Genomic DNA, 26,411 nt, shown 5'->3' with positions numbered 1-26,411 from the left:
TTTCACACTGAAAAAAAAAAAAAAAAACAAGAAAAAAGAAAAGAAAAACACTTTAGTCCACACCCCAGGCTCCACACCTCTTTCTTGTCAACGTTTCCCCAAAGGGGTACACTTCCTGCTCCACACTTTTTTGGGGTTGGATTTTGTTTGCCTGAGCAATCCCACCCCATCCAAAAGGTAATTATTCTGCCCTGTTTCTGTCTCTGAGAACCTAGTTTCTCTCTCAAGTTTCTGGGCTAATCCCACTCGATCATGATTCCCCATGAGCCCCTTTGACTACTGTATAGTGTCATCTTTAACTCTACTACGCTGAGACCAACTCTTTCTTTCCATTCCGTTCCCTAAATTCGTGGCTCAACTACAGCTACTCTTCTTCCCCTCCCTTCTCTCTCCATCTCCTTCCCTCTCCTCTCTACTGTAGTCAAAACCACACCCACAGTGCGCCAGCTCCCTCCCAAGGCTTGCCTCCACCTGAAGGATCTAGCTCTTTTGCCTCTTTCCTCAAGTTTTTCTTCCCTTCCAAACGCACTTTCCACCTTTTGGGGAAACTCTCAATTTGAGGTGGGCAGAGAGGCCATAGGAGGATGATCTAGTGCCCTCCTCTAAGGTTCTATTCGCCATACATCTCTCCAGATTTTTTTTTTTTTTAAAGCCATGACAGAGTATTGCTGAGGGGTGAAGTGAGGGTTGTTGAAGGGAAGACAGTGTCTCAGTCTCAACCAGCTCCCAGTGGCCCTGGAAAATCAAGCCTCAGAAACAGCCCCCTATGTGCTGCTGGGCCATTGGCCAGCTCCAGAGGGCGCTGCAGCGCTGGACAGAGTGGGTAGGGCCCAAGGACCTTGAACCCCACCCCCACCCTCCACCTCATCTCAGAGCAAACATTCTGCAAGTGCCCACCCTACCTTGGGGAGTCCAGTGTATGGAGCCCCAGGTGGTGATGACCTCCTCCACTTGGCCTCTAGGCAAGTTTACAGAAAGTAGATATTTTGGGGGAAGATAAATAAAGTGTGAGGCAGGCACAGGTGGGGTTAGGACAGGGAGAAAGGGCTCCCGGGTTGTTTTGAGCGGGGCGGGGCGGGGCGGGGCGGGGCACTCAAGAGGCTGACTAAGCCCCTGGGCCTGCAGACAGAATGGCTTTACCTCATGAGTGTAACCAAGGGCCTTAGCGACTCCATGCTATAGAAAGAAGCCTCCTCGAGAGCCCTGCTTAAGGGCTGAGCCTCTACTACCTCTGAGGATCCCCCTGGTTGGTTGCCTCGGCGTCTCATGTCTCCTAGTTTTCATTCTCACTTCCCTGCAACCACTTGAGAAACACTTTTAACAAATCTTGTCTTTTCCACCACACCTCTATTGGTTTGGAAACAAACTAAACCAATAGAGGTTAGGGTATTGAGAAAAAAGGGCAGCCATTATAATTCTGGGTTGGCTGGAGGCACCTGTTTCAACCAATAACTGAAGTTCTGACACTCTGCCTCCTCCGTCCATGTGTGTTCACACCTCCTCAGGTTTGACTTTTCTTCTTTGGATCTTGGTATGTTGTTCCTATATTAAGTCCTCTGACGGCCAGTTTCCATGTTTCCAGGTGCTTGGCTGTTGGCGTTAATGAATCAGCTCAAGCAGGCGGTTTGTCATGTTGGTGTTACCCGAGGGTGAGAACAGGAGAAATCTGCTCATTGGAGACCCCTGACATTGAAATATGTGGAAGTGAGTTCTGGACATGCAGCCTTCACCCACACAGAAACTAGAACACAAATAAGCAGATTGTAGATTGTAGAAAAACACAGTGGTATAGAAGAAGCACCCAGAACACCAAACAGACCAGATCAGAAGAGAAAGTACAGTTAAGACACTAAATATACATACCCAGAGAGGATACTGAAAACTTGAAAAGTCACAAGTTACATTGTGATGGCTCTTCTTGGTTGTCAACTTGACTATATCTAGAAATAACTATATAACCCAAGTGGCCGGGCACATCACTAACATTTTTAAATTAATTAAATCATCTGAAGTAAGAAGACCCTCTTCTAATCCAGATCTTTTGAGTGGGAAGATCCGCCTTTAATCCGTTGTCAGCCTAGTCTCAACGGAAACTTTAAAAGCCAGGAGAGACTGAAATAATGTACACCAAGTGCCAAAAAGAAAAAAACAAACAAGCAAACAAACAAAAAACCCCACAAATACCAACCCAGATGATTTTACCTAGCAAAGCTAGGTCCCATGGGAATAACAAAATCTCAATTCCTGCTCCCATCCAAGCTCCCGCTACCGGTCTCACCTCAACACCCACCCTTTGCCCTTCCAGTGGCGAGCAAGAAGAAACACAGACACAGGAAGGTCTTGTAAATAGCTTCAATGAATGAGAACTGCTCTCCTTGGAGCCTGTCTGGAAAGGAAACAGAGCCCCGAGAAAGGGCTCTGGCATTAGGGATTCCCTGTGCACCCGGAACCGACACATTTGGTAGAAGACTTTATGCGTGCCTTTCCTTGTCCGCTGGAAGAAGCACTGTCAGCTTTGGTCACAGCTGGCTTCTGGATGGTTCGTTTGACCAGCTTCTCAGGTTCCTGCCTCTTCTCGTCCCTAAATTTCAAGCTTGGCCTCCTCTCATCTTTAGATCGAGGCCTGGTGTCTTCCTTTGAAGGCCATACTCTGCTATTATCCATGGCCCTGACCCTGGCTTCCATACGTGCCTGTTCCCTGGCCTTGGCACACTCCTGGTCCTGGCCCTTGACACACACCTGTGCCCTTGTCCTGGCACGAGCCTGTTCCCTGGTTCTGGCACAAGCCTGTTCCTTGGCCCTGGCGCACACCTGATCCATGGCTCTAGTTCTAGCCCTTGAACTGGCCCTTGACCTGGTCCTTGACCTGCCTCTTGACCTGGCTCTTGATCTGGAACTCCTGGACTTTGCCTTCAAAGCCCTAGCCTTGCGTCTCCAGACTTCTCTGGCCTTCTTGGCTGCCTTGCGACGTGAACGAGGCCTGCGAGGTCTGGGGGATCGGAGCAGGGTCTTCCTTGAAGAGCGGCAGCCCAGCGCCAGCCGGGACCGTCCCACCTTTCTCCTAGGCTTTGGAACCTTCCAGACCCTGAAGTAGCCAGCGGCATCGCTGCCACTGACCCGCAGGAGTGTGCCCTTCTCAGGCCTGGTGGATTCCCCGACATTGCGGTTGATCTTTCGGCGCACTTCGTAGCCAGCATTTCCCAGCTCCTTCTTGAGCGCTGCCAGAGTCAGCCTCCGGTGGCCTGCAATGGCCCTGAGCAGCAGCTGGGACACTCTGAGCACCGAGCGCGGGCCCCCCCTGGCTGGTGTCCTCAGGGCTCTCTCTGTAGGCTGCTGGATCTGGATCGTAACTTCTGTGCCTTGGGATTCCTCATTGGGCTGGGCCGCCTCAGCCATGGGCCCGCTTCCCCTTCGCGGGGCCACCTGCTTTGGTCTGACCTCAGGCCTCACAAAGTGTGAGGCTCTGGGGTGTCCACGTCACAAAGGGGGGCCCCGGCCCCCGTGCTCGAGCTCGGTGTGAGGGCAGACGCTGCCCACCCGCAGACTGACCCTCTGTGACCTCTGTGCCACCCCAGTTCTTCACCATCCGCGGTTCCCTCGCCTGTAGGGGTTTGTTCTGGGCCTGTTCCTCCTGGAGTCCATTATCTTTCTGGGGCTGTGCTAGCACCCACCCAAGGAAAGAGGAGCTGCCCCCAACCCACGCCAAGCAAACAATAGGATGTCTGTTAAAAGTAAGGGAGGGGCTCCTGCCAGTAGAACAGTGGGCCAGAACTAACCAGGTTTCAAATCCCCAGAAAACACTTTCTTGGATTGCCTATCTACTCTCTACTTTTTTCCCTGCCTAGACAAACTTTGCTTTTCAAGTTCTTGCTAAAAGTCCTCCCCCCCCCAACTGAAGTTCTTTAAATCACTTCTTAATTACCACAACTGCAATTATTTCTGTAATCCTACACCTTTTTGTGCTTAATTTGGTATGTAGGGTACAATGCATGTAATAAGTTTTGAGAAAGAAAACACCTTGGATTTTGGTCAGGAGACATATGTACATATTAAACCCAGACTGCTGCTCTAACACAGAGGATGTGGCTCAACACCTCAAGCTAAAACCCCAACTGAAAACCAAACCAGAAGCTTCACAATGACGAAATAGCCCCTAAGAGTTTCTGCTTATGTGTGTTACTCTACTGGCTCATTTTATGTCAACTTGACACAAGCTAGAGTCTTCAGAAAGGAAGGCGCCTCAGTTGAAGAAATGCCTCCCATGAAACCCAGCTGTAAGGCATTTTCTCACTTAGTGATTGTCTTAGTGCTGTGAATAAACGATGACCATGGCAACTCTTATAAAGGAAAATAATTGGGTGGCTTACAGTTCAAGAGGTTTAGTCATTATCATGGTGGGACATGACAGCATGCAGGAAGACATGGTGCTGGAGAAGGAACTGAGAGGGGAGAAGGAGCTACTTCTTGATCCTGCAGGCAACAGGAAGTGAACTGAGATACTGGGCAGGACTTGAGCATATATGAGACCTCAAAGCCCTACCTACTCCAAGAAAGCCACATCTCCCAGTAATGCCTCTCCCTGGCATAAGGGTAATTACACTCAAACTACTACAGTGATCAAGGGGGAGGGTCCAACCCGTGGTGGGTGGTGCCATCCCTGGGCTGATGGTCTTGGGTTCCATGGAAAAGCAGGCTGAACAAGCCATGTTAAGCAAGTCAGTAAAGCAAGCAGCTCCTCTCTATGGCCTCTGCTTCTTCTTCTTCTTCTTCTTTTTTTTTTAAACAACAATTTGTAACCAAAACTTTAATCCCAAGGATTCTCACAAACATATTACAAATGACAGCATGAAAAAGAAATCTTGCACAGTAACTCAAAGGTTCAGCTCTACAATGTACCCTTACACTGATAGGACACTGGTAACTTAAAGTCTTCCATTTCCAAATAAAGAATGTTGCAGCTATGCGTCCATATATAGCAATCAGTAAGGAACCTCTGAAAGCCTTCAGGGTGCGGTTCCCATCCTTTACCTGATAGCTGGTGTTCACTAACAGCTTTTAAAGACTACCTATCATTTTACCCACAGCTCCACACCATATCCCAGCTACTAGACAAACTAGAGCTTTATTCCATTTCCACCAGTGGTTTCTGTATCATTAGCACATCACACTTTAACTGGGCAGGATCTAGGTTTATTTCAGTCTATGAAAAACTAAAGTTCAAAGCAAATTTGAACAGCTAAAACATCTTAAAAATGCACCAAGATTATGAAGTCTCAAACAAAACTTGAAATTCCTGTACATACTCCTGTCAAATGAAGTTATTTCCTGTATACCACTTCTTTAGCAAGCTGGTCTTCTATTTCCTTTCATTTGACCTAGATCGGCTACGAGACCTAGAGAAAGACCAAGATGGCTTGTGGTTTCTCTCCAGAGACAGAGACCTTTCTCTTCTCCTATCTCTAGAAAGTGACCTGCTCCGGCTTCGAGAGAAGCTTCTCCTTCTTGGAGATCTTCGCCGAGGTGGAGGACTTCTCCTTTGATAATCATCTCGAGGGCGACGGCCCCAAGAGGGCGGCGGGCCACGATTGCGACTTCTTTTTTCACCATTCGACAGTTCCACTCTCACACGACAGCCACATAGTGTTCTTCCATCCAGCTCTCGGACAGCATCAGCTGCATCTCGGGGATCCTCAAATTCAACAAAAGCAAAGCCAGGAGGGTTCCAAGCAACCCACACACTTCGAAGTGGTCCATAATAGCCAAAAGCCCACTCTAGTTCAGTCTTGTTCCCATTGTTTCCAAGATTACCTACATACACCTTACAATCTAGTAGATAGGAATCACGATTCATTTCGAGATCCTGGGTTCAAACACCGAGGTTCAAACCCCAACACTCCATCAGGCCCACCCGCGCACTTCAGGATCTGCTTTAGCAGATGTTCTCCGTTCCCTGGCGTCCACGAAATGGCCATGGCCTCTGCTTCTATATAAAATCTGGGAACCACACTTTATATAGAAACAAGTAACAAGTCTTTCTCTGTCCTGCCAATCAGTTCCCAAATAATGTGGTAATATTTTGTTTGTGCTTTAACAAATAAATCTTTCTTGAGGATCAGAGAAGCAGAGCACCCAGCCACTAGTTCTTATCTCCACTGAATCCTCAAACCAAATGGGCAATCCTGTCCCTATGAATCCTCAGACCAAATGCTGTCTCTATGAAACCTCAGGCTGAATACAATGAGCTCCTGTCTCCTCCCACCTTATACTCCTCTTACACCCAGCCATATCACTCCTGTCTCTATCTCCCTAGTGCTGGGATTAAAGGCGTGTGCCACCAACTGCCCGGCCTCTGTGGCTAACTAGTGGTTATCTCTGCACTCTGATCTTCAAGCAAGCTTTACTTGTTAAAGCACAAACAAAACATTACCACAAAATAATGACATGGAGACTTATTAAGTATAAAAGCTTGACCTATAGCCTAGGATTTTTCCTAACTAGCTCTTATATCTTAATTTAGTTCATATGTTTTAAGTCTATGTCCTACCATGTGGCTTTTTACCTTTCTTTCATTCTGTACCCTCCTATTTATTCTGTGTCCTGGTGTCTCCTCTGATGCCTAGATTTATCCCCACTTCCTCTCTCTGCGCAGAAGTCCCACCTATTCTCTCTGTCTAGCTATTGGCCATTTAGCTTTCTATTAAACCAGTCACATGACACATCTTCACACAGTATACAAACATAACATTTGATATTTGTCTTTTTTGAGACAGGTGTAATTTGCTCATTTTAATGTTTTCCAAATACATACAGTTTCCTGCAAACAACATAACCCCGTCTTCTTGGTAGTTGAAAATATTCCATTGTGTATACATACCACATTTTTCTTAACCATTTTGATGGACATCTAGTTTGGTTCCAGATCTTACCTATTGTGAATTGTCACTGATATATATCTTTGCATAGGAGATTCTTGTGACAAGTTTAATTTTTGACAGATCTCCAAACTAATTTCCACAGCATCTGTCAACAGCATATGTAGGTTTTTTGTTTGTCTTTTTGTCCATATCTTTGCCAGCATTTCTAATTATTTGAGTCTTTAATGACTGCTACTCTGACTGGAGTGAGGCAGAATCTCCATGTAGTTTTAATTTACATTTCTTTCATGGCTAGTGTGGTAGCCTGCCTTTTGAGAGGTAATGTTTTATCTCAAGGGCTCTGTGTTTATATATTTGCTGATATTAATTTGACTCCATATGTGTACTGATAGGCACTGTTCTGATTGAGAATCAGGCATTTGACAAGTCAGACATGATTCCTGCTCTGAACTGACAAATCTCCAAGTGGGTTTTGACATTTATCATAATTATCACACCAACAAAGTCTCAAGGGTATTATTAAAACTATCTTCTGTATAAGGAGAACCAATTATCTGAAATATTAAGTATCTTTCTAAAAATCCCAAGACCTCAGCATGTTGGAAGAGTAGATGGCTTCTGATGTCCTTCTCCACACACATTCAGTGAACACAAACATACAGGGACATTCTCCCAAGAGAAAAACAAAGTTAGATTAAAAAAAAAAACTTACACATTGGATGAGCTGGGAAAGATCTAAATCAGTCAAGGTAGAAAAATAACAAATATATTCTCTTGCTGCCTCTGAGCATATCTTATAGTTTTAAAAAAAAAATCACCAAACCCAGACTCTTTCTGACATACCAGGATTTGGTAATTCACATGATGTCCAACCCTCTATGAGGGACCAAAGCACATGACACACATGAAAATCTTGTAGTCAACTTTGCCAATCTGGATTAGTGCCTGCTGTCATGATGCAGGCTACTGCAGGGTGTGTGTGTGTATCTCTGTGAGTTTGAAGACAGCTTGATTCACATACCATGTTCCAGGACAGTCAGGGTTACACAGTGAGACTCTACCTCAAAACAACAAAACAAAACAAAATATAATAAAAATGTTCTTAGTTTCGAAAGAATTTCATATTTATTAAGGAGAGAATGGAAATACTGAAATTGCAAGAAAACAGTCCCCTGAATTTGCACTATGTAATACACCATTCATATTTAGGAGTGTTTTATAAATGTTTTTCCTTCAAGTGTTATAAACAAAACAAAACAAAACAAAAAAAAAAAACACTCAATAACACAAGCAAAACACAGAGGCCTAGGGACTGTGCACAGGGGAACCAGTCCTGATAGACCAGGCCATCCAGAGTCTGCTGACTTCAAGGTGCCAGTCCCACCTCCATCCACAGGAAGAGGAGAACCATCAGAGCATTGGACCTGCTTACACCTACTGGAAGAGAATTTTGGACCTGTACCCACCAGGAGAAGGAGAGACCATGCCAACCCGCTGGAAGAAGGGATGGGAAGATGACAGTATAAGAACACATTTGATAACAGAAAGATCAATATGGGTTTCTGTAGCCTGGTCTTGACCCCTTTTCTTATCACTCCTCCCTCTCTGAAACTGGATTCCAGGAGTTCAGCTCAGTGTTTAGCTGTGGGTGTCTGCTTCTGTTTCCATCAGCTACTAGATGAGGGCTCTGTGATGGCATATAAGTTATCAATCTCATTATCAGGAAAGGGCATTTAAGGTAGCCTTTCCTCTGTTGCTCGGATTGTTAGTTGGAGCCATCCTTGTTGGTCTCTGGACATTTCTAGAGTCAGTTTATTCAAACCTATACTGGCTCCCTCTATGATATCTCCTTTTTTCACTCTCATCCATCCGTCCCCCGGCTCAATCTTCCTGGTCCCACGTATTCTTCTCTCCTCCCCTTCTCTTTCTCCTAACTCCCTCTCCACTCACTGCCCCCCTCCCAACATACTCAGAAGATCTTGCTCCTTTCCATTCCTGTGAGGGACCTAGTATGACTCTCTTAGGTTCCTCATTGTATCTTATTTCTCTGGCAGTGTGAATTGAGGCGGTCTAAGATCCATATATGAGTGAGTACATATCATGTTCCTCTTTTTGTGACTGGGTTACCTCACTCAGGATGGTTTCTTCAAGTTCCATCCATTTGCCTGCGAATTTCAAGATTCCATTGTCCCCCCACCACCACCACCTCTGAGTAGTATTCCATTGTGTAAATGTACCACATCTTCATTATCCATTCCTCAATTGAGAGGTATCTAGATTGCAAGACCAGGCTACAGAAACCCACAGAGACAGCTGACCTGAACAAGGGGGAGCTAATGGACCCCCAGACTGACAGCTTGGAAACCAGTATTGGACTGACTCAGACCCCCTGATTGTAGGTCTCAGTTAGAAGGCCTGGGCAGTCTAAGAGACCTCTGACAGTAGAACCAGGATGTACCCCTGGTGCATGAAAGGACTTTGGGAGCACATTCCCCATGGAGGGATACTCCCTTAGCCTAGAGACAGGAGGGAGGGCCTAGACCCTACTCCAAATGACTTGACAGATTTTGATTATCCCTCCTGGAAGGCATCACCCTCTCTGTGGAGTTGGTGGGGAATGGGATGGGAAGGGGGTCAGGGGGCATGTAAGGGAGGGAGGGAAGGAGGGGGGAGAGGGAACTTGGCTTGATATGTAAAATAAGAAAAAATAATATATATTTAAAAAAGGTAAACATGATGCCACCAGAGTCTAGGGACTCCACAATAGGAAGACCTGAACATCCCAACATAGAAGAAGCAGAAGAGAATGACTATCATGGAAAAATAAGGATTGAGGAAATCAGGCTGAATAGATGTTTATTCAGGGAGAAATAACTTACAACATAGGCAGATGAACCAGCAGGTTCCAGTCCCAAGGATGATCCGGATGCTCTCTGTCCAGGAAGCAAGAGGAGCTCTGGGGTTCCTGACCCCAGACCTAATTCTTCTTCCCCAACATGCCTCCCATCTCTATCCCCAATGGGCATTTTCAGTGCAACAGGTGCAGGCAGGTGGATATCACTACAAATGACCATAAAAACAACTTTATGGAGATGATACAGACCCTCAAAGAGGAAATGAGATAATCCCTCAAAGAAATGGAAGGAAAACCAAAAGAAAGAAAGAAAAGAAGGAAGAAAGAAAGAAAGAAATGGAGGAACAGACAAACCAAAAACTGCAAGAAATAAACAAATCTCTTAAAGAAACAAGAAAAGCCAAGGAAAAAAACAACCAAACAAGTGAAGGAAACAATTCAAACAGTACAAGGCTTGAAATCTGAAACAGAGACAATGAGAAAAGAAAAAAGAAAAAAGAAAAACCACAGTCTGAGGGAATGCTGGAAATAGGAAAGCTGTGTAAATGATCAGCTCCTACAGATGCAAGCATAACCAACAGAATACAAGAGATGGAAAAGAGACTCTCAGGCATTGAAGATACACTAATAGAAATAGATTCATCCACCAAAGAAAATATTAAGTCCAACAAATCCCTAACACAAAATAACCAGGAAATATGGGACACTGTGAAAAGGCCAAACCTAAGAATAAAAGGTATAGAAGAAGATAAAGAAACCCACCTAAAAGGTGCAGAAAACATATTCAACAAAATCATAGAAGAAAACCTTCCCAACCTAAAGAAAGACATGTCAATAAAAGTACAAGAAGCTTACAGAACACCAAATAGACTGGAACACAAGTAAAAGTTCCCTCGCCACATAACATTCAAAACACCAAACATACAGAATAATAAACAACATTAAAAGCAGCAAAGGAAAAAGACCTACAGCTGATAACCTTCATCAAAGTGGCAGGATACAAGATTAACTAAAAAAAAAAAAAATCAGTAGCCCTGCTATATACAGATGATAAAGGGACTGAGAAAGAAATCAGAGAAATGCCATCCTTTACAATAGCCACAAACAATGTAAAATAACTTGGGGTAACACTAACAAACCAAGTGAAAGACCTGTATAATAAGAACTTTGAGTCTTTAAAAAAAGAAATTAAAGAAGATACCAGAAAATGGAAAGATCTCCCATGTTCTTGGATAGGTAGGATCAACATAGTAAAAATGGCAACCTTGCCAAAAAACAATCTACAGATTCAATGGAATCCCCATCAAAATCCTAGCACAATTCTTCACTGACCTTGAAAGAACAATACTCAACTTTGTATGCAAAATCAAAAGACCCAGGATAGCCAAAACAACCCTGTACAATAAAGAAACTTCAGGAGGCATCACCATCCCTGACTTCAAGCTCTACTATAGAGCTATAGTCCTGAAAACAGCTTGGTATTGGCACAAAAATAGACAGGTAGACCAATGGAATCAAATTGAAAATCTTGATATTAACCCACACACCTGATTTTTACAAAGAAACTAAAATTATACAATAGAAAAAAGAAAGCATCTTCAACAAATGGTACTGGCATAACTGGATGATGGTGTGTAGAAGCCTGCAGATAGATCCATAACTATCACCATGCACAAAACTGAAGTCCAATGGATCAAAGTCCTCAACATAAATCCAGCCACATTGAACCTCTTAGAAGGGAAAGTAGGACATACCTTTGAATGAACTGCTATAGGAGACACTGAAATCTACAATTAATAAATGGGACCTCCTGAAACTGAAAAGCTTCTGTAAAGCAAAGGACATAGTGAACAAAACAGCTGCCCACAGACTGGGAAAAGATCTTCACTAACCCCACATCTGACAGAGGGATGATTTCTAACATATACAAAGAACTCAAGAAGCTAATCACCAAAAACCAAACGATCCAATTAAAAAGTGGGGTACACCCTGAACATGAGTCTCAGTTAGAAGGCCTGGGCAGTCTAAGAGACCTCTGACAGTGGAACCAGATGTATCCCTGGTACATGAAAGGACTTTGGGAGCACATTCCCCATGGAGGGATACTCCTTTATCCTAGAGGCAGGAGGGAGGGCCTAGCCCCTACTCCAAATGACTTGACAGATTTTGATTATCCCTCCTGGAAGGCATCACCCTCCCTGTGGAGTGGGGGGAGGGAGGAATGGGATGGGAGGGGAGGTGGGAGGCACGGGAGGGAGGGAACTGGGATTGATATGTAAAATAAGAAAGTAAATAATAAAAAAATTTTAAAAAGTGGGGTACAGAGGATACAGAACTAAATGGAAAATTTTCAATAAAGGAATCCAAAATGGCTGAAAGACGGTTAAGAAAGTGCTCAATAGCCTTAGCCATCAGGGAAATGCAAGTCAAAACAACTCTGAGATACCAGCTTATTCTTGTAAGAATAGCTAAACTAAAAACAGCAGTGATAGCTTTTGCTGGAGAGGATATGGAGAAAGGGAAACACTCTCTATTGCTGGTGGGAGTGCAAACTTGCACAGCCACTTTAGAAATCAGTACTGCAGTTCCTTAGGAAAATGGGAATCAGTCTATCTCAAGATCCAGCAATTCCACTCTTAGGCATATACCCAAAGGATGCACATTCATACAACAAGGGCATCTGTTCAACTATGTTCATAGCAGCATTATTTTTTGTAATAGCCAGAACCTGGAAACAACCTAGATGCCCCTCAATCAAAGAATGGATACAGAAAATGTGGTACATTTACAACATGGAGTATTACTCTGTGGAAACAACCAATGGAATCTTGAAATTCAAAGGCAAATGGATAGAACTAGAAGAAACCATCCTCAGTGAGTCACAAAAAGACAAACATGGTATGTACTCACTCATATATGGATGTTAGACATAGAGTAAAGGATTACCAGCCTACAGTTCACACCACTATGAAGCTAAGAAACAAGGAGGACCCTAAGAGAGTCATACATGGTCTCCTGGAGAAGTGGAAAGGGACAAGATCTCCTGAGAAAATTGGGAGCATATAGGAGAGGAGAGAGTTAGGAAAAAGAGAAGGGGAAAAGACGAGGGTGAGGAAGACATGAGGGATCAGGAAGACTGAGTCGGGGGAAGAATAGAGGAGAGCAAGAAAAGAGATACCATAATAGAGGGAGCCATTATTGATTTAGAGAGAAATCTGGAACTAGAGAAATGTCCAGAAATAACTAGGATGACCCCAACTAAGAATCCAAGCAATAGGGAAGAGGCTATCTTAAGTGCCTTCCCCTATAATGAGATTGATGGCTACCTTATATGCCATCCTAGAGCCTTCATCCAGTAACTGCTGATGAAAATAGAAGCAGAGACCCACAGCTAAGCACTGAACTGAATTCCTGGATTCCAGTTATAGAGATGGAGGAGTGATTAGCAAAGGGATTAAGACCCTGTTGGGGACACCCACAGAAACAGCTGACCTGAACAAGGGGGAGTTCATGGACTCCAGACTGACAGCTTGGAAACCAGCATAGGATGGAACCAGGCCCCCTGCACGTGGGTGGCAGTTATGAGGCCTGGGCAGTCTATGGGGCCCCTGGTAATGGAACAGTATTTATACCTAGTGTATGAATGAACATTGGGTGTCCACTCCTCATAGAGGAATACTCTTTCAGCCTAGACACATGGGGGAGGGTTTAGGCCCTGCCTCAAATGATGTGACAGACTTTGATGATCCCCCAATAGAAAGCCTCACTCTTTCTATGGAGCAGAAGAGGGATGGGATGGGGGTGGGTAGGGGCATGGGAGAATGGGAGGGAGAGGGAACTGGGATTGGTATATAAAATAAGATTATTTCTAATTTAAAATTTTAAAACTGGAAAAAAAGCTTGGAATAACAACTACATGCAATTATAAATGCAATTTCCTTATGAAATAGTATAAGCAGTTTCTGATGTACTATTACATAGATACATAATTTGACTGCTAAGCATTTTTTTCAGTTAATAACAAAGTTATTAAGTAAACTTAGATTTAAGCCACCATCCCATATTCTAGGATTTAGTTATAGTCTTTGATATAGTGTTTAGGCTTTTGGTGTTTACTACTGAAAGCACACTGCAGTGGACATCCTTCATCCCTCTTTGCTTACACATGTAGTTCTCTTGGAACAAGTTTAGAAATCTCTGGCTGAAGAATATAGACCAGTCAGGTTGCCCTCAAAAGGCCGGGACGATTGAAATTCCATCAGACAGAGTTTTACTGCTCTAATGTCCTCACTAACATGGTTAAGCAAAGCAGGCATTGCGGCCATCCCTTATCCTCAAGTTTGTTGGCTGAGTGAACCTCTTCTTTGGAGTCACCAAGACTTACTGAATATTTGTTCCACTATAGTGACATAAATCGAACAATACAATTGTTATTCACACCCTTCTCTGATTCTTTACCAGGCCGTTTGCTCATAGTAACTACACATTTGATGGGAAAGAAAAGTAATGGTTATTTGTTAGGATGTGCTTGTGACTATTGCTTAGATACAATTCCTCTATGGATAATATGGCTAGTTTTAGAAAACACCAACTTTAGACAAGACTGGTGTGTTATTGTAATGGAACAATACAAAAACATGAACACTGTAGTGCATATTAGAAATTAGGAGACATCAGTGTGTCATTTCATGAATTTCCATAAAACGATTCCCCCATCCCCTGTATGGTAACAAAGCTTAAAGAGTCAGAGAATAATGTGAACAAATTTCACAGGGAATCTGCTCCATAGACAAGGTTCAGTAAATACGGAGCAGAGGAGTTGCAAAATTATTAGTCACATCACTCAGTTGGGATAGAACAAGCTCCTGTGGAAGTATTGAGGTAGACTTTATACATGTGACCCTTGGAGAAGCTACTGTGGCTGGAGAAGCCACCAGGCTGAGATTCAGGGCAGCATGTGAGGTTCTTTGATACTGGGGAATGGTACTGGTGTCATAGGAAAAATGCTAAAACTCCCAGGCACTGGCAGAGCATGACACTGTTGCACCCTGAGTTCTCAGTCTGAAGAAGGTGCTGGTGGGTGGCAGCTGGCAACACACTCATGTGTAACAGGTCTTTCTTTGTACTGTCGGCTCCTGAATAATGACATGGAGATGTTTCATTGCTCCTGGAAACTTAGCCTTAGTTTAGGCTTGTTTCCATTAGCTCTTAAAACTCAAATTAAGCCATTTCTATTAATCTATGTTCTGCCATGTGACTCATTACCTCTCCTCAATACTGCACATCTGAATTCCTTACAGTCTTGCTGGCAAATCCCCCACCTCTGATTCCTTCCCAGAGTTCCTGTCTCTGCCCAGAAATCCCACCTATCCTCTTCTGCCTAGCTATTGGCTGTTCATCTTTTCATTAGACCAATCAGAAGGTGCCTTAGGCAGGCAGGGAAGGACAGAGACACATCTTCACACAATGTGACCAAATATCCCATAGCGCTCACTTCTCAAGCGATGGTTAAATTTGAGTTCTGAAGTCTAGTAGTTGAGGATAGTAACCCATGTGTGAGTGTTCTGATAACATTTGATGTCCTATCACTTAGAGGAAGGGAAAATCATTCTTAGATCTAGAATGTGGAATCTGACATCACGTTTTTGAATGGAAAGAGGAAACACCCTCCCCCCAAAACCATCATGTTTGGATCATTTCAAATCTATATTACAGACACTCTGTGAGCCTGTCTAAACACGGGCAGGCAGGAACACAGGACAATCCACAAAAATGACCAAATGGCCTCTCTCCCAACTAATGTGAGGGCTTGTTGCTGTTTTGTTCATTAGTTTTTTGCTCCGTGATATTCTCAACCACATAGACGACAGATCCGATATCCAATTATAGACTAACCTGCTTATTGCATTCTCTGTGTACAAAACACTCTTTGCCCATCTTCTTACTGAGTCACCCCCAGAGATTCCCCACAGTCTCTTCCTTCCCTCTCTCCCTCCCTCCCTCTCATGCAATAAGAAGTAGGCCCACCTTTGCTCAGGTATTGGGAGGCATCTATGAATTAGTCCTTTACTGTCAGGCATGAGAGGGATATTTTCTCCTTGTTCTTGTGATCACTGGATCCTGTTTATGGTATTTTTGGTCATTGGTAAGTTTCTTATTCTATGTTGTCAGTTTTTTAAAAATCTTCTCATATGATGGCCACTTAGCTTCACAATTTGATTCTCTACCTTAGATCATTGGTAAATCATCTCACATTTTAATGTTTTAAAGTTTATCTCTGTAACCCATCTAAATTTTAATTTTGAAGATAGATAATGGGTAGTAAAGGGGAAAAATGATGTTTTTTGTTGCAAATCTAAACTACATCAGGAATTAGTGTATAATTACCACTTAAATTATTTTACACTTACTTATTTGTGTGTTTTGTGTGCAATGTGGGAAGGTGCTGTGTGGTATTATGTGGAGGTCAGAGGATAGCTAGTAAGGAGTAAGGTCCCCCCCCCACACACCGCTGGCCTGGTCCCACTGGCTACTTGTTTCTTAAGTATTAACCGGTTTCTATTAATCTAAGTATTTCCACATGGTCTCATCTTACTGGAGAGGGGCTGGCGTTGTGCTTTCCCCGATCTCTACATGCTGACTCCTCCTTAGGACATCGTTGAATCTTCCTTGTCTCCTAGTCCCTTCTATCTTCCTTTCCTATTGACCAACAGTGCTTTATTCATTAACCAGTATGAGAAACATAGTTACAGAATGACATCTCCCATCAATAGCCCTCTTTCCATGTAGGTCCTGAGGATCAAACTCAGATGGTCAAGTTCAACAGCAGGCTCCTTTACTGGCTGAGCCTTCTTGGCAGCCTGCAACTGCCATTTAGGGCTTGTCTTGGCTCCTTTACTCTCCTCTGTAGCATGCCTTGCATTGTATACACAGAGCACACAGCAGAGTAACCATCACTCTTTAGAACAATTTTCTTGAGAGCAAAGCAATGTTTTATTACCATCCTAGCGTCTGCTGCTGCTGGAGAACCAATCCTGTGGCCATTGGCATGGCAATAGATAGTTCTGGAGATATACAGTTATTGAGCATGAGCTGGGGCTGGAGTGACTGCGTTGTCTAGGGATGTTTGGAACATTACCTGCTGGCATTGGCCCTTCACTCACTGGTTTAATAAAACCCAGCAGCTCCTAACCCTTTGGGTCTGTCACTTAAGAGAGTAGCTGTAGGCATCTCCATAACTAGTCTACTGAGATTCGTTTAACGTCAAAACAGAATTCAGGCTGTTCTTAATTGATCTGAAGGAAAGTTGCCCATGGAGATTTCCACATTTGCAACTTCTGGGAATGTCTAGGTAGCAATTGCTAATGAGGCCCTGAGAGCCTCTGTTTAAATCCCCTTCTGTCCCTCCCCAGTAGACCTAAGTCCTCAGAGAAGTGAGGAGGAGAAGGAGCCCTGACTGGGCAGAGAGTGACTGGGACTCCAGGGCCTTCTCAGATGACTACCTCAAACACTGCCACCTGGCTTCCCTTGGGAGAAAAGTTCAGAGATACAAAGTCGACCTAACTAGCAGGTACCAGGCAGCATTCTGTGGTTAAAGCTCTTACTTGAGATGGTTAAATATGGGAAAAGATTGAGTCATCTGTATCCTCTTGTCTACCTCAGAAAGAAAGGCATGGAAAGCTCATGCTGTTCATCTGGGCAAAGAACCTTTGCAGTGAGACCGGAAGACTCTGTAAAGCAGTGGACCCGCTCCAAGAGGCTGGCTAGTGGAGAAAGTATACAGGGATCCAATTCATGAAGATCCCTTACATGTATCGTACATCTGCAAAGTCTTTACATCACCCACTCCATCATTCAAAGCATCTTCACTCTGTTGTGTACCAGGAGCATTGTGCTGGTGTCTATTGTGGGAAAGAGATGAGTAATGACAGCCTTTGCCTTCAGATAGATAAAACTCTAACAGGATCAAAGATTCATTCAAGACAATCGTAAGAAGATGGAAGGTATGTTAAGCCCACAAAGGGAACACAGACAAGCAGAAATGGGGAGATGTTCATCCGTTGGGGACTATGCTCACTTTCTGACTGGAGACAGGATGGACCACCGGAGTCTTAAAAGTTTCCATATTCTTTCCTGCTCACTGTCCTGGATCAGAGTTGTGTTACCTTATTTATCCATTCAATCAACATTTTCCTCCCAAAACCTACAAATTGCCAGAGCTAAGGCCAAGTGAGGATGTTTGAGAGTGGCCAACCCAGAAAGGGCCCTTGCTTATTATACTCTAGTAAGGGAATAATAGGTAAATGTATAGTTCAGAGTGATGATAGACTAAAATGAGTTATGTAAAGGATGGAAGTGAACCAGCTTACAAAGAAGAATTAGAGAAGGCCTATTTTATAATGGTCTGGGAATTGTAGCTCATTGGAAAAGCATGTATGTAGACCCCGGGTTCAGTATTCACCATCAAGGCAGGAGAGATGACTCAGCAGTTAACAGTGCTTGCTGCATATGTTCAATACTTAAATACTTAAATATTTAAAAAATTTGGCCCTTTTTTGACTTATTTTAGTCTTTTTTGTTTGGGGTTTGGGCTTTTCTAAGAGAGAATAAAAACAGAGATAGAAGGAACATAAAGTGGGGATGGTAGGAAAGTGGGAAAGAGCTGGGGGAGGAGGAAAATGTTCAAAATATATCATATAAAAATTAATTTAAAAACTATAAAAGGATGTAAAGTTAGGAAGAGGATATGATGGTGAGTCATAGGGAGAGTAGGGGTAGGAAGTGAATGGTAAATATGATGGATATATATTATATACAGGTATGGGATTTTCAAAGGATGAATAAAAGTAAAAATAAAAGAAAAATTTAAGGTGGAAGCAATTAAGAAATACATCTGCATTGGTCACTGTACTCTACACACACACATGCAGACATACGCATGCATGCCTGTATACACACATATACACAGACAGAAAGAAACCCAGAAAAATAGGGGTAAATGAAGTTAATTAACCTAAACAAAGAAATATAACAAAGAAGGCAAATATGATCTCAAATATAAAGGTAGAATTATAAGTTGCTTTACATTTAATAGATAAATGTAAATAATGTAAATGTAAAAATGTAAAAAATGTAAATAACAAAATGCAATGGGAATAAGAAAACAGCCAACAAAATATAAATAGAACAGAAAAAAAACTGTGAATATAAGGGATTAATTAACCAGAGGGAAGATGGAAGAACTCAACACACATACAGTTAGAGTCTCAGAAGATAATGTACAACTGGCCAATAAACATGAAAAACGTTCAACATCTATAGAAACTAAACAACATTAAGGTTCTATATTATACCAATAAGAATGGCTGCAAATAAGAAGAAAAAAAAATAGCCAAATGCCAAGAGGACACGAGGAAAGAGAACCCTCATAGGCTGCTAGGGATGAAAATGTGTGGTGATATCTCGATTGTACAAATAAACATGTCTGAAGGTCAGAGAATGGAGCTTGCCCCTAACCAACCATAGAGGTCTGGAGGTCTGTACAGACAGACAGGAAGTGAGAAAGCTAGGGAGAAACAGGAGATAAGCAGGGAGAAACAGGAATTTGCTCTCTTGTTTGCTGAGATGCTAAGGAGGTAAGGTATGGCCATGGTTTGCTCCTTCTCTCTGAGCTCTCAGCTTTTTTCTCTATATCTGACTCTGGGTTTTTATTACTTAGACCAATTAAGAACTCCATTTGGCACCCAACATGGGGCAAGAATTCCCATGTAAAACCTGACAAAAGCTTTAAAAGGGTTTTAAACTTCCATCTACAATAATGATCAGTCCTGCCACTGGAAGAGCAGTGTGGAGGGTCTTTAACATGCCAAAAGAGGAATTCATACCACTCCTGAGTGTGTGTACTGAAGGACTGAATTAGCATATCATAGAGATGCTTGGATATGTACTCAAGTTAACCAAGTGTGGAATCAGCCCAGATGCCCTTCAACAATGAAGAAAATGTGATATATGCACACAATAGAGATGTTAAAAGTCACAAAGAACTGATGGACCAAGGTGACTCTATCTTCATTCACATTAAAACCATCTTATTACAAGACCAAAATAAGTTCATTACTGTTTTCTGTTTTCCACATCCTATAATCTGACCATACCCAGACCTTCACCCTGATAAATGTGTTCTGCCAAATAATTTTGAGATGTTCTGTCAAGTTCCTGTGTATCAAAAAACCTTGTAAACACCTTAGCCTCACAGTTTGGGAGCTATAAAACCCCACTTTCTCCTATGCTCAATTTTCTCAAACCCTGCTTTAGGGAAATATCCCTGACTGACAGAAAATAAAACTTGCTTGATTTGACAAAAAATTTGGGCAATGGTCTTTATTCTCATTCAGTGTGATTGACAGACCAAATCCTCTCATTTATAGAAATGGTCTCAGACAAATATCACATGTTGATTTCTAGTTTACACACACACACACACACACACACACACACACACACACACACACCAATTAGAAGTAACATTTTTGCCTCCCCCTTTCCTGCTGACCGGCTGCTCCGGGTGAGCTTTGGGCCAGAGTGTGGGTCCAACATTCCCTCCACCTTCATGGAACTTCCTGGGTCTGCTTTGAGCACACTGGACCTGCCTATCCACATGGGACCACCTTGAGGCAGCACTCACCTGATCTTTGGATCTCATCCCCTCAGGCGCTCTGCCAGAAGCGATGGGAAGACAGCAATAAAACAAAACACCCAACAATAAATAGAAAGACCAGTAGGATCTAGGGACTCTATACCAACTAGACCTGAACACACCAGAGGAAGCAGAAGAGACCTACTTTAAAAATAATTCATAAAAATGATTGAGACCTTCAAAGATGATATGAGAAAATCCCTTAAAGAAATGGAAGAAAAAACAAACAAAAACTTGGAAGAAATAGAGGAAAAGACCAAGCAAAAAATGCAAGAAATAAACAAATCTCTTAAAGAAAGCAAGGAAAGTCAAGAAAAAACAATCAAACAGATGAAGGAAACAAATTCAAACAGTTCAAGATCTGAAATAGAGAAAATAAAGAAAACACAAAATGAGGGAATGCTGGAAATAGAAAAATTGAGTAAATGATCAGGAAGTAGAGATGCAAGCATAAATAACAGAATACAAGAGATCGAAGAGAGAGTCACAGGTGCTGAATATGAACTAGAGGAAATAGATTCATTGACCAAAGAAAATCTTAAATCCAATAAATCCTTAACACAAAACATCCAGGAAATGTGGGACACTGTGAAAAGGCCAAAACTAAGAATAATAGGCATAGAAGAAGGCAAAGAAGTCCAGCTCAAAGGTGCAGAAAACATATTCAACAAAATCATTGAAGAAAACTTTCCCAGTCTGAAGAAGGACATGCCTATGAAAGTACAAGAAGCATAATGAACACCAAATAGACTGGGACAAAAATAAATAAATATATAAATAAATAAATAAATATCCCATCACCACATACAGAATAAAAAAAAGAATATTAAGGACAGCAAAGGAAAAGGGCCAGGTAACATAAAAAGGCAGACCTATCAAAATTACACCTGACTTCTCCATGGAAACTCTCGAGGCCAGAAGTTCTTGGATAGATGTTCCAAAAATACTAAGAGCCCACGGATGCCAGCCCAGGCTACTATACCCAGCAAAACTCTCAATCACTATGGACAGAGAAAACAAGATATTCAATGACAAAGCCAGAATTTCACAATACATATCCAAAAATCCAGCCCTACAGAAAACTCCAACCCAAGAAATTTAACTACACTCACCAAGACATAGGCAATAGGTAATCCCACTTCACCAGAAACAAAAAGAAAAAGCAGGGCAAATATACTCACAATAATACCACCAACAACAACAAATCTAAAACAAACAAGAATTAACAATCAATGGGCCTTACTTTCCTTCAACATTAATGGTCTTAACTCGCCTATAAAAAGACACATGCTAACAGAATGGATTCGAAGGCAGAATCCATCCATCTGCTGCATACAAGAAACACATGTAAGCTTCAAAGACAGATATTACCTCAGGGTAAAGGGTTGGGAAAAGATCTTCCAATCAAATGGACCCAAAAAGCAAGCAGGGGTAGCTATCCTAATATCTAACAAGTTAGACTTCAAACCAAATTCAATCAAAAGAGATGAAGAAGGTCATTTCATATTCATCACAGGTGAAGTCCATCAGTACAAAGTCTCAATTCTGAACATCTATGCCCCAAATACAAAGGCGTCCACATTTGTAAAAGAAACAGTTACTAAAACCCAAAGCTCACATAAAACCTCACACATTCATAGTGGGAGACTTCAACACCCCGCTCTCACCACTAGACATGACCACCAGACAGAAACTTAACAAAGAAAGTTATGTCCAAATTGGGTTTAACAGACATCTATAGAACATTCCATTCAAACACAAAAGACTATACCTTCTTCTCTGCTCCACATGGAACCTTCTCTAAAATTAACCACATACTAGGCAACATAACAAACTTCAACAGATAAAAAAAAAAAAGGAATAGTTCCCTGTATCTTATCAGACCACCGTGCTTTAAAGTTGGAATTCACCAACAACACAAATTGCAAAAACCCTACAAACTCATGGAAACTGAACAATGTGCAATTGCACCATTCCTGGGTCAAGGAAGAAATAAGAAAGAAATTAAAGACTTCCTAGAATTCAATGAGAATGAAGATACAACATACCTGAACTTATGGAACACTTTGAAAGCAGTGCCACGAGGAAAGTTCATTGCACTAAGTGCCCATATGAATAAAACGTAAGACATCACATTAGAGAATTAACAGCACAACTGAAAGCCTTAGAACAAAAAGAAGCAAACTCACCCGGGAGAAGTAGATGCCAGGAAATAATCAGGGCTGAAAGCAATGAAGTAGAAACTAGGAAAACAATACAAAGAATCAATGTAACAAAGAATTGGTTCTTCGAGAAAATCAAAAAGATAGACAAAACTTTATCCAAATTAACCAAAAAGCAGAGAAAACCTGTACTCCACAAAATTTGAAAATTTAAAGGAAATGGACAAATTTCTGGATAGCGATAACTTACCAAAATTAAAACAAGAACAGATAAGCTCTTCTGCCTGCTATTGGCCTGAGGTGAGTCTGGGCCCAATCGGGGCTGCCTGTCCCCTTCAACCTCTTTTCCCCCCTCCCCCGCCTGAACTCCCTGGATTGGCCCCTGATCCTGCGGCTCCTGTCTCCGGTCCCCTTTGAGAGCACCCTTGGAGCTCTGATACACCCCCACCCATCCCAACCTCCAGCCTACTCCCCCCCCCACCCTGTGCCCTACCCCACCTACGGTCCTGCCGCTCTGGTTGAGCACTGGGACAGAGGGTGGAGCCAACAGTCCACCCTACTTCGGAGACCTCTAGGAGCAACTCCCAACAAAGGAGACCTGACTATCCACGTGGGACCACCTGTAATTTCCACCGGCTTGGTCCCTGACCCCGCCTCCAGTCCTCTGCTGGAGTCCCAGGCCCCTCCCAGAGATCCGCCTATCTCTGCGGGTCCACTTGGAGCTCCTGCAGGCAAGATCCTTGACCCACAAATCCGGGCCCCTGCCAAAGAACGAGGTCTCAGCTGGAGAGCGCCAGTTTCCAGTGAGATCCCACTACCCTGCAAAACCTTCTCAAGTTCCAGTCCAGCCCTCGTCCTCTTCTGCCGGCTATTGGCCAGAGAGAAGCCTCCTAGAGAGCTTGGACCACACAGAGATACAGACATTGAATCTTTGATCCACATAAGCCCATCTGGGAAGGACCATAGAGAGAGGAAAGAGACACCACCAACACCTACAGGAAGAAACTATGGGAAGAAGGCAATACAAGAGAACACCTAACAACAGAAAGACAAACATGACACCACCAGAATCTAGGGAATCTACACCAACTAGAATGGAACACAACAACAAAGCAGAGGAAGCAGAAGGGTACGACTTAAAAATCACCATCATAAAAATGATAGAGGCCCTCAAAGAAGATATGAGAAAATCCCTTAAAGAAATAGAGGAAAAACAAACAAAAAAGTGGAAGAAATGAACAAATTCCTTAAGGAAAGTACAGAAAGCCAAGAAAAAACAATTAACCAGGTGAAGGAAACGGTTCAAGATTTGAAAACCGAAATTGAGAAAATAAAGGCAACACAAATGGAAGGAAAGCTGGAAATTGAAAAGCTGGGCAAAAAATCGGAAACCACAGACACAAGCATAACCAATAGAATTCAAGAGATGGAAGAGAGAATCTCAGGCGCAGAAGATAAACTAGAAGAAATAGATTCATCGACCAAAGAAAACCATAAATCCAACAAATCCTTAACACACAATATCCAGGAAATGTGGGACACCATGAAAAGGCCAAACCTAAGAATAATAGGCATAGAGGAAGGTGAGGAAGCCCAGCTCAAAGGTGCTGAAAACATATTCAACAAAATCATCGAGGAAAACTTTCCAAATCTGAAGAAGGACATGCCCATGAAAGTACAAGAAGCATACCGAACCCCAAATAGGCTGGACCAAAGAAAAAAGACCCCTCGACATATAATAATCAAAACACCTAGCATACAGAATAAAGAAAAAAATATTAAGAGCAGCGAAGGAAAAAGGACAGGTAACATATAAAGGCAGACTTATCAAAATTACACCTGACTTCTCCATGGAAACCCTCAAGGCCAGAAGGTCCTGGATAGATGTTCTAAAAGTATTAAGAGAACACGGATGCCAGCCTAGGCTACTATATCCAGCAAAACTCTCAGTCAATATAGATGGAGAGAACAAGATATTCAATGACAAAACCAGATTTTCCCAATATGTATCTACAAATCCAGCCCTACAGAAAGTATTGGAAGGAAAATTCCAACCCAAGGAAGGTAACTACGCCCACAAAAATGTAGGCAACAGATAATCCAACTACACCAGAAACCTAGGGTGAAGCAGAACAAATATATTCACAATACCACTGCCAACAACAAACCTAAATCAAACAACCATCAACAATCAATGGTCCTTACTCACCCTCAACATTAATGGTCTTAACTCACCTATAAAAAGACACAGATTAACAGAATGGATACGAAGACAGAATCCATCCTTCTGCTGCATACAAGAAACACATCTTAGCTCCAAAGATAGACATTACCTCAGGGTAAAGGGTTGGGAAAAGATTTTCCAATCAAATGGAAATAAGAAGCAAGCAGGCGTAGCTATCCTAATATCTCACAAGCTAGACTTCAAACCAAAACTAGTCAAAAGAGATGAAGACGGTCATTTCATATTCATCTCAGGAGAAATCCATCAACACAAAGTCTCAATTCTGAACATCTATGCCCCTAATACAAAGCCACCCACATTCGTAAAAGAAACACTACTAAAACTCAAAGCTCATATAAAACCTCACACACTTATAGTGGGAGACTTCAATACACCACTCTCAACACTAGACAGGACCACAAATCAGAAACTCAACAAAGAAACAAAAGAATTAACAGAAGTTATGTCTCAACTGGGGCTAACAGACATCTATAGAACATTCCATCCAAAGACAAAAGAATATACCTTCTTCTCTGCTCCACATGGAACCTTCTCTAAAATCGACCACATACTAGGAGACATAACAAACCTCAACAGATACAAGAGAATAGAAATAGTCCCCTGTATCTTATCGGACCACCATGCTTTAAAATTGGAATTCAACAACAATACAAATAGCAGAAAACCTGCAAACTCATGGAAACTTAACAATGTGCAATTGCACCACTCCTGGGTCAAAGAAGAAATAAAGAAAGAAATTAAAGACTTTCTAATATTCAACGAGAATGAGGATACAACATACCCGAACTTATGGGACACCTTGAAAGCAGTGCTACGAGGGAAGTTCATTGCACTAAGTGCCCATATGAAGAAAACAGAGGATAGTCACATAAATGAATTAACAGCGCAACTGAAAACCTTAGAACAGAGAGAAGCGAATTCACCCCGCAGGAGCAGACGCCAGGAAATAATCAACTTGAGGGCTGAAATCAACAAAATAGAAACCAGGAAAACAATACAAAAAATCAATGCAACAAAGAGTTGGTTTTTTTGAGAAAATCAACAAGATTGATAAACCTTTATCCAAATTAACGAAAAAGCAGAGACAGAACATGCAAATTAACAAAATCAGAAACGAAATGGGGAACATAACAACAGACACAGAGGGAAATCCAGACAATTTTCAGGTCATACTTCGAAAATCTGTATTCCACAAAAATTGAAAATTCAAAGGAAATGGACAAGTTTCTGGATAACTATCACTTACCAAAATTAAATCAAGAACAGACAAACAACTTAAATAGACCTATAACCCGAAATGAAATAGAAGCAGTCATCGAAAGCCTTCCAACGAAAAAAAAGTCCAGGGCCAGATGGATTCAGTGCAGAATTCTACCAGACATTCAAGGAAGAACTAATACCACTACTCCTCAAACTGTTCCACAAGATAGAAACAGAAGGTTTATTGCCAATCTCTTTTTATGAGGCCACAATAACTTTGGTACCCAAACCTCACAAAGACACAACTAAGAAAGAAAACTACAGTCCAATATCCCTGATGAACATCGATGCAAAAATACTCAATAAAATAATGGCAAAC

At 42.3% G+C, this 26,411-nt stretch overlaps 2 protein-coding genes across 2 annotated transcripts; both read right to left on the bottom strand.

The window, feature by feature from the left end:
* Positions 1–2,338: 2,338 nt before the first annotated feature.
* On the bottom strand, positions 2,339–3,471 carry LOC127226023 (testis-specific H1 histone). Its single transcript, XM_051189799.1, has one exon. It carries the CDS (start codon positions 3,394–3,396, stop codon positions 2,425–2,427), a length of 972 nt encoding a protein of 323 aa, XP_051045756.1. The 5' UTR covers positions 3,397–3,471; the 3' UTR covers positions 2,339–2,424.
* A 1,697-nt stretch (positions 3,472–5,168) lies between these two features.
* LOC127226024 (serine/arginine-rich splicing factor 3-like) lies at positions 5,169–5,851 on the bottom strand. The gene has a single exon (XM_051189801.1). It carries the CDS (start codon positions 5,849–5,851, stop codon positions 5,357–5,359), a length of 495 nt encoding a protein of 164 aa, XP_051045758.1. The 3' UTR covers positions 5,169–5,356.
* Between the last annotated feature and the right edge of the window lie 20,560 nt (positions 5,852–26,411).

Source organism: Phodopus roborovskii, unplaced genomic scaffold (genome assembly GCF_943737965.1).
Source record: "Phodopus roborovskii unplaced genomic scaffold, PHOROB, whole genome shotgun sequence".
NCBI classification, from domain to species: Eukaryota; Metazoa; Chordata; class Mammalia; order Rodentia; family Cricetidae; genus Phodopus; species Phodopus roborovskii.
This window is presented reverse-complemented; position numbering and strand designations above follow the sequence as displayed.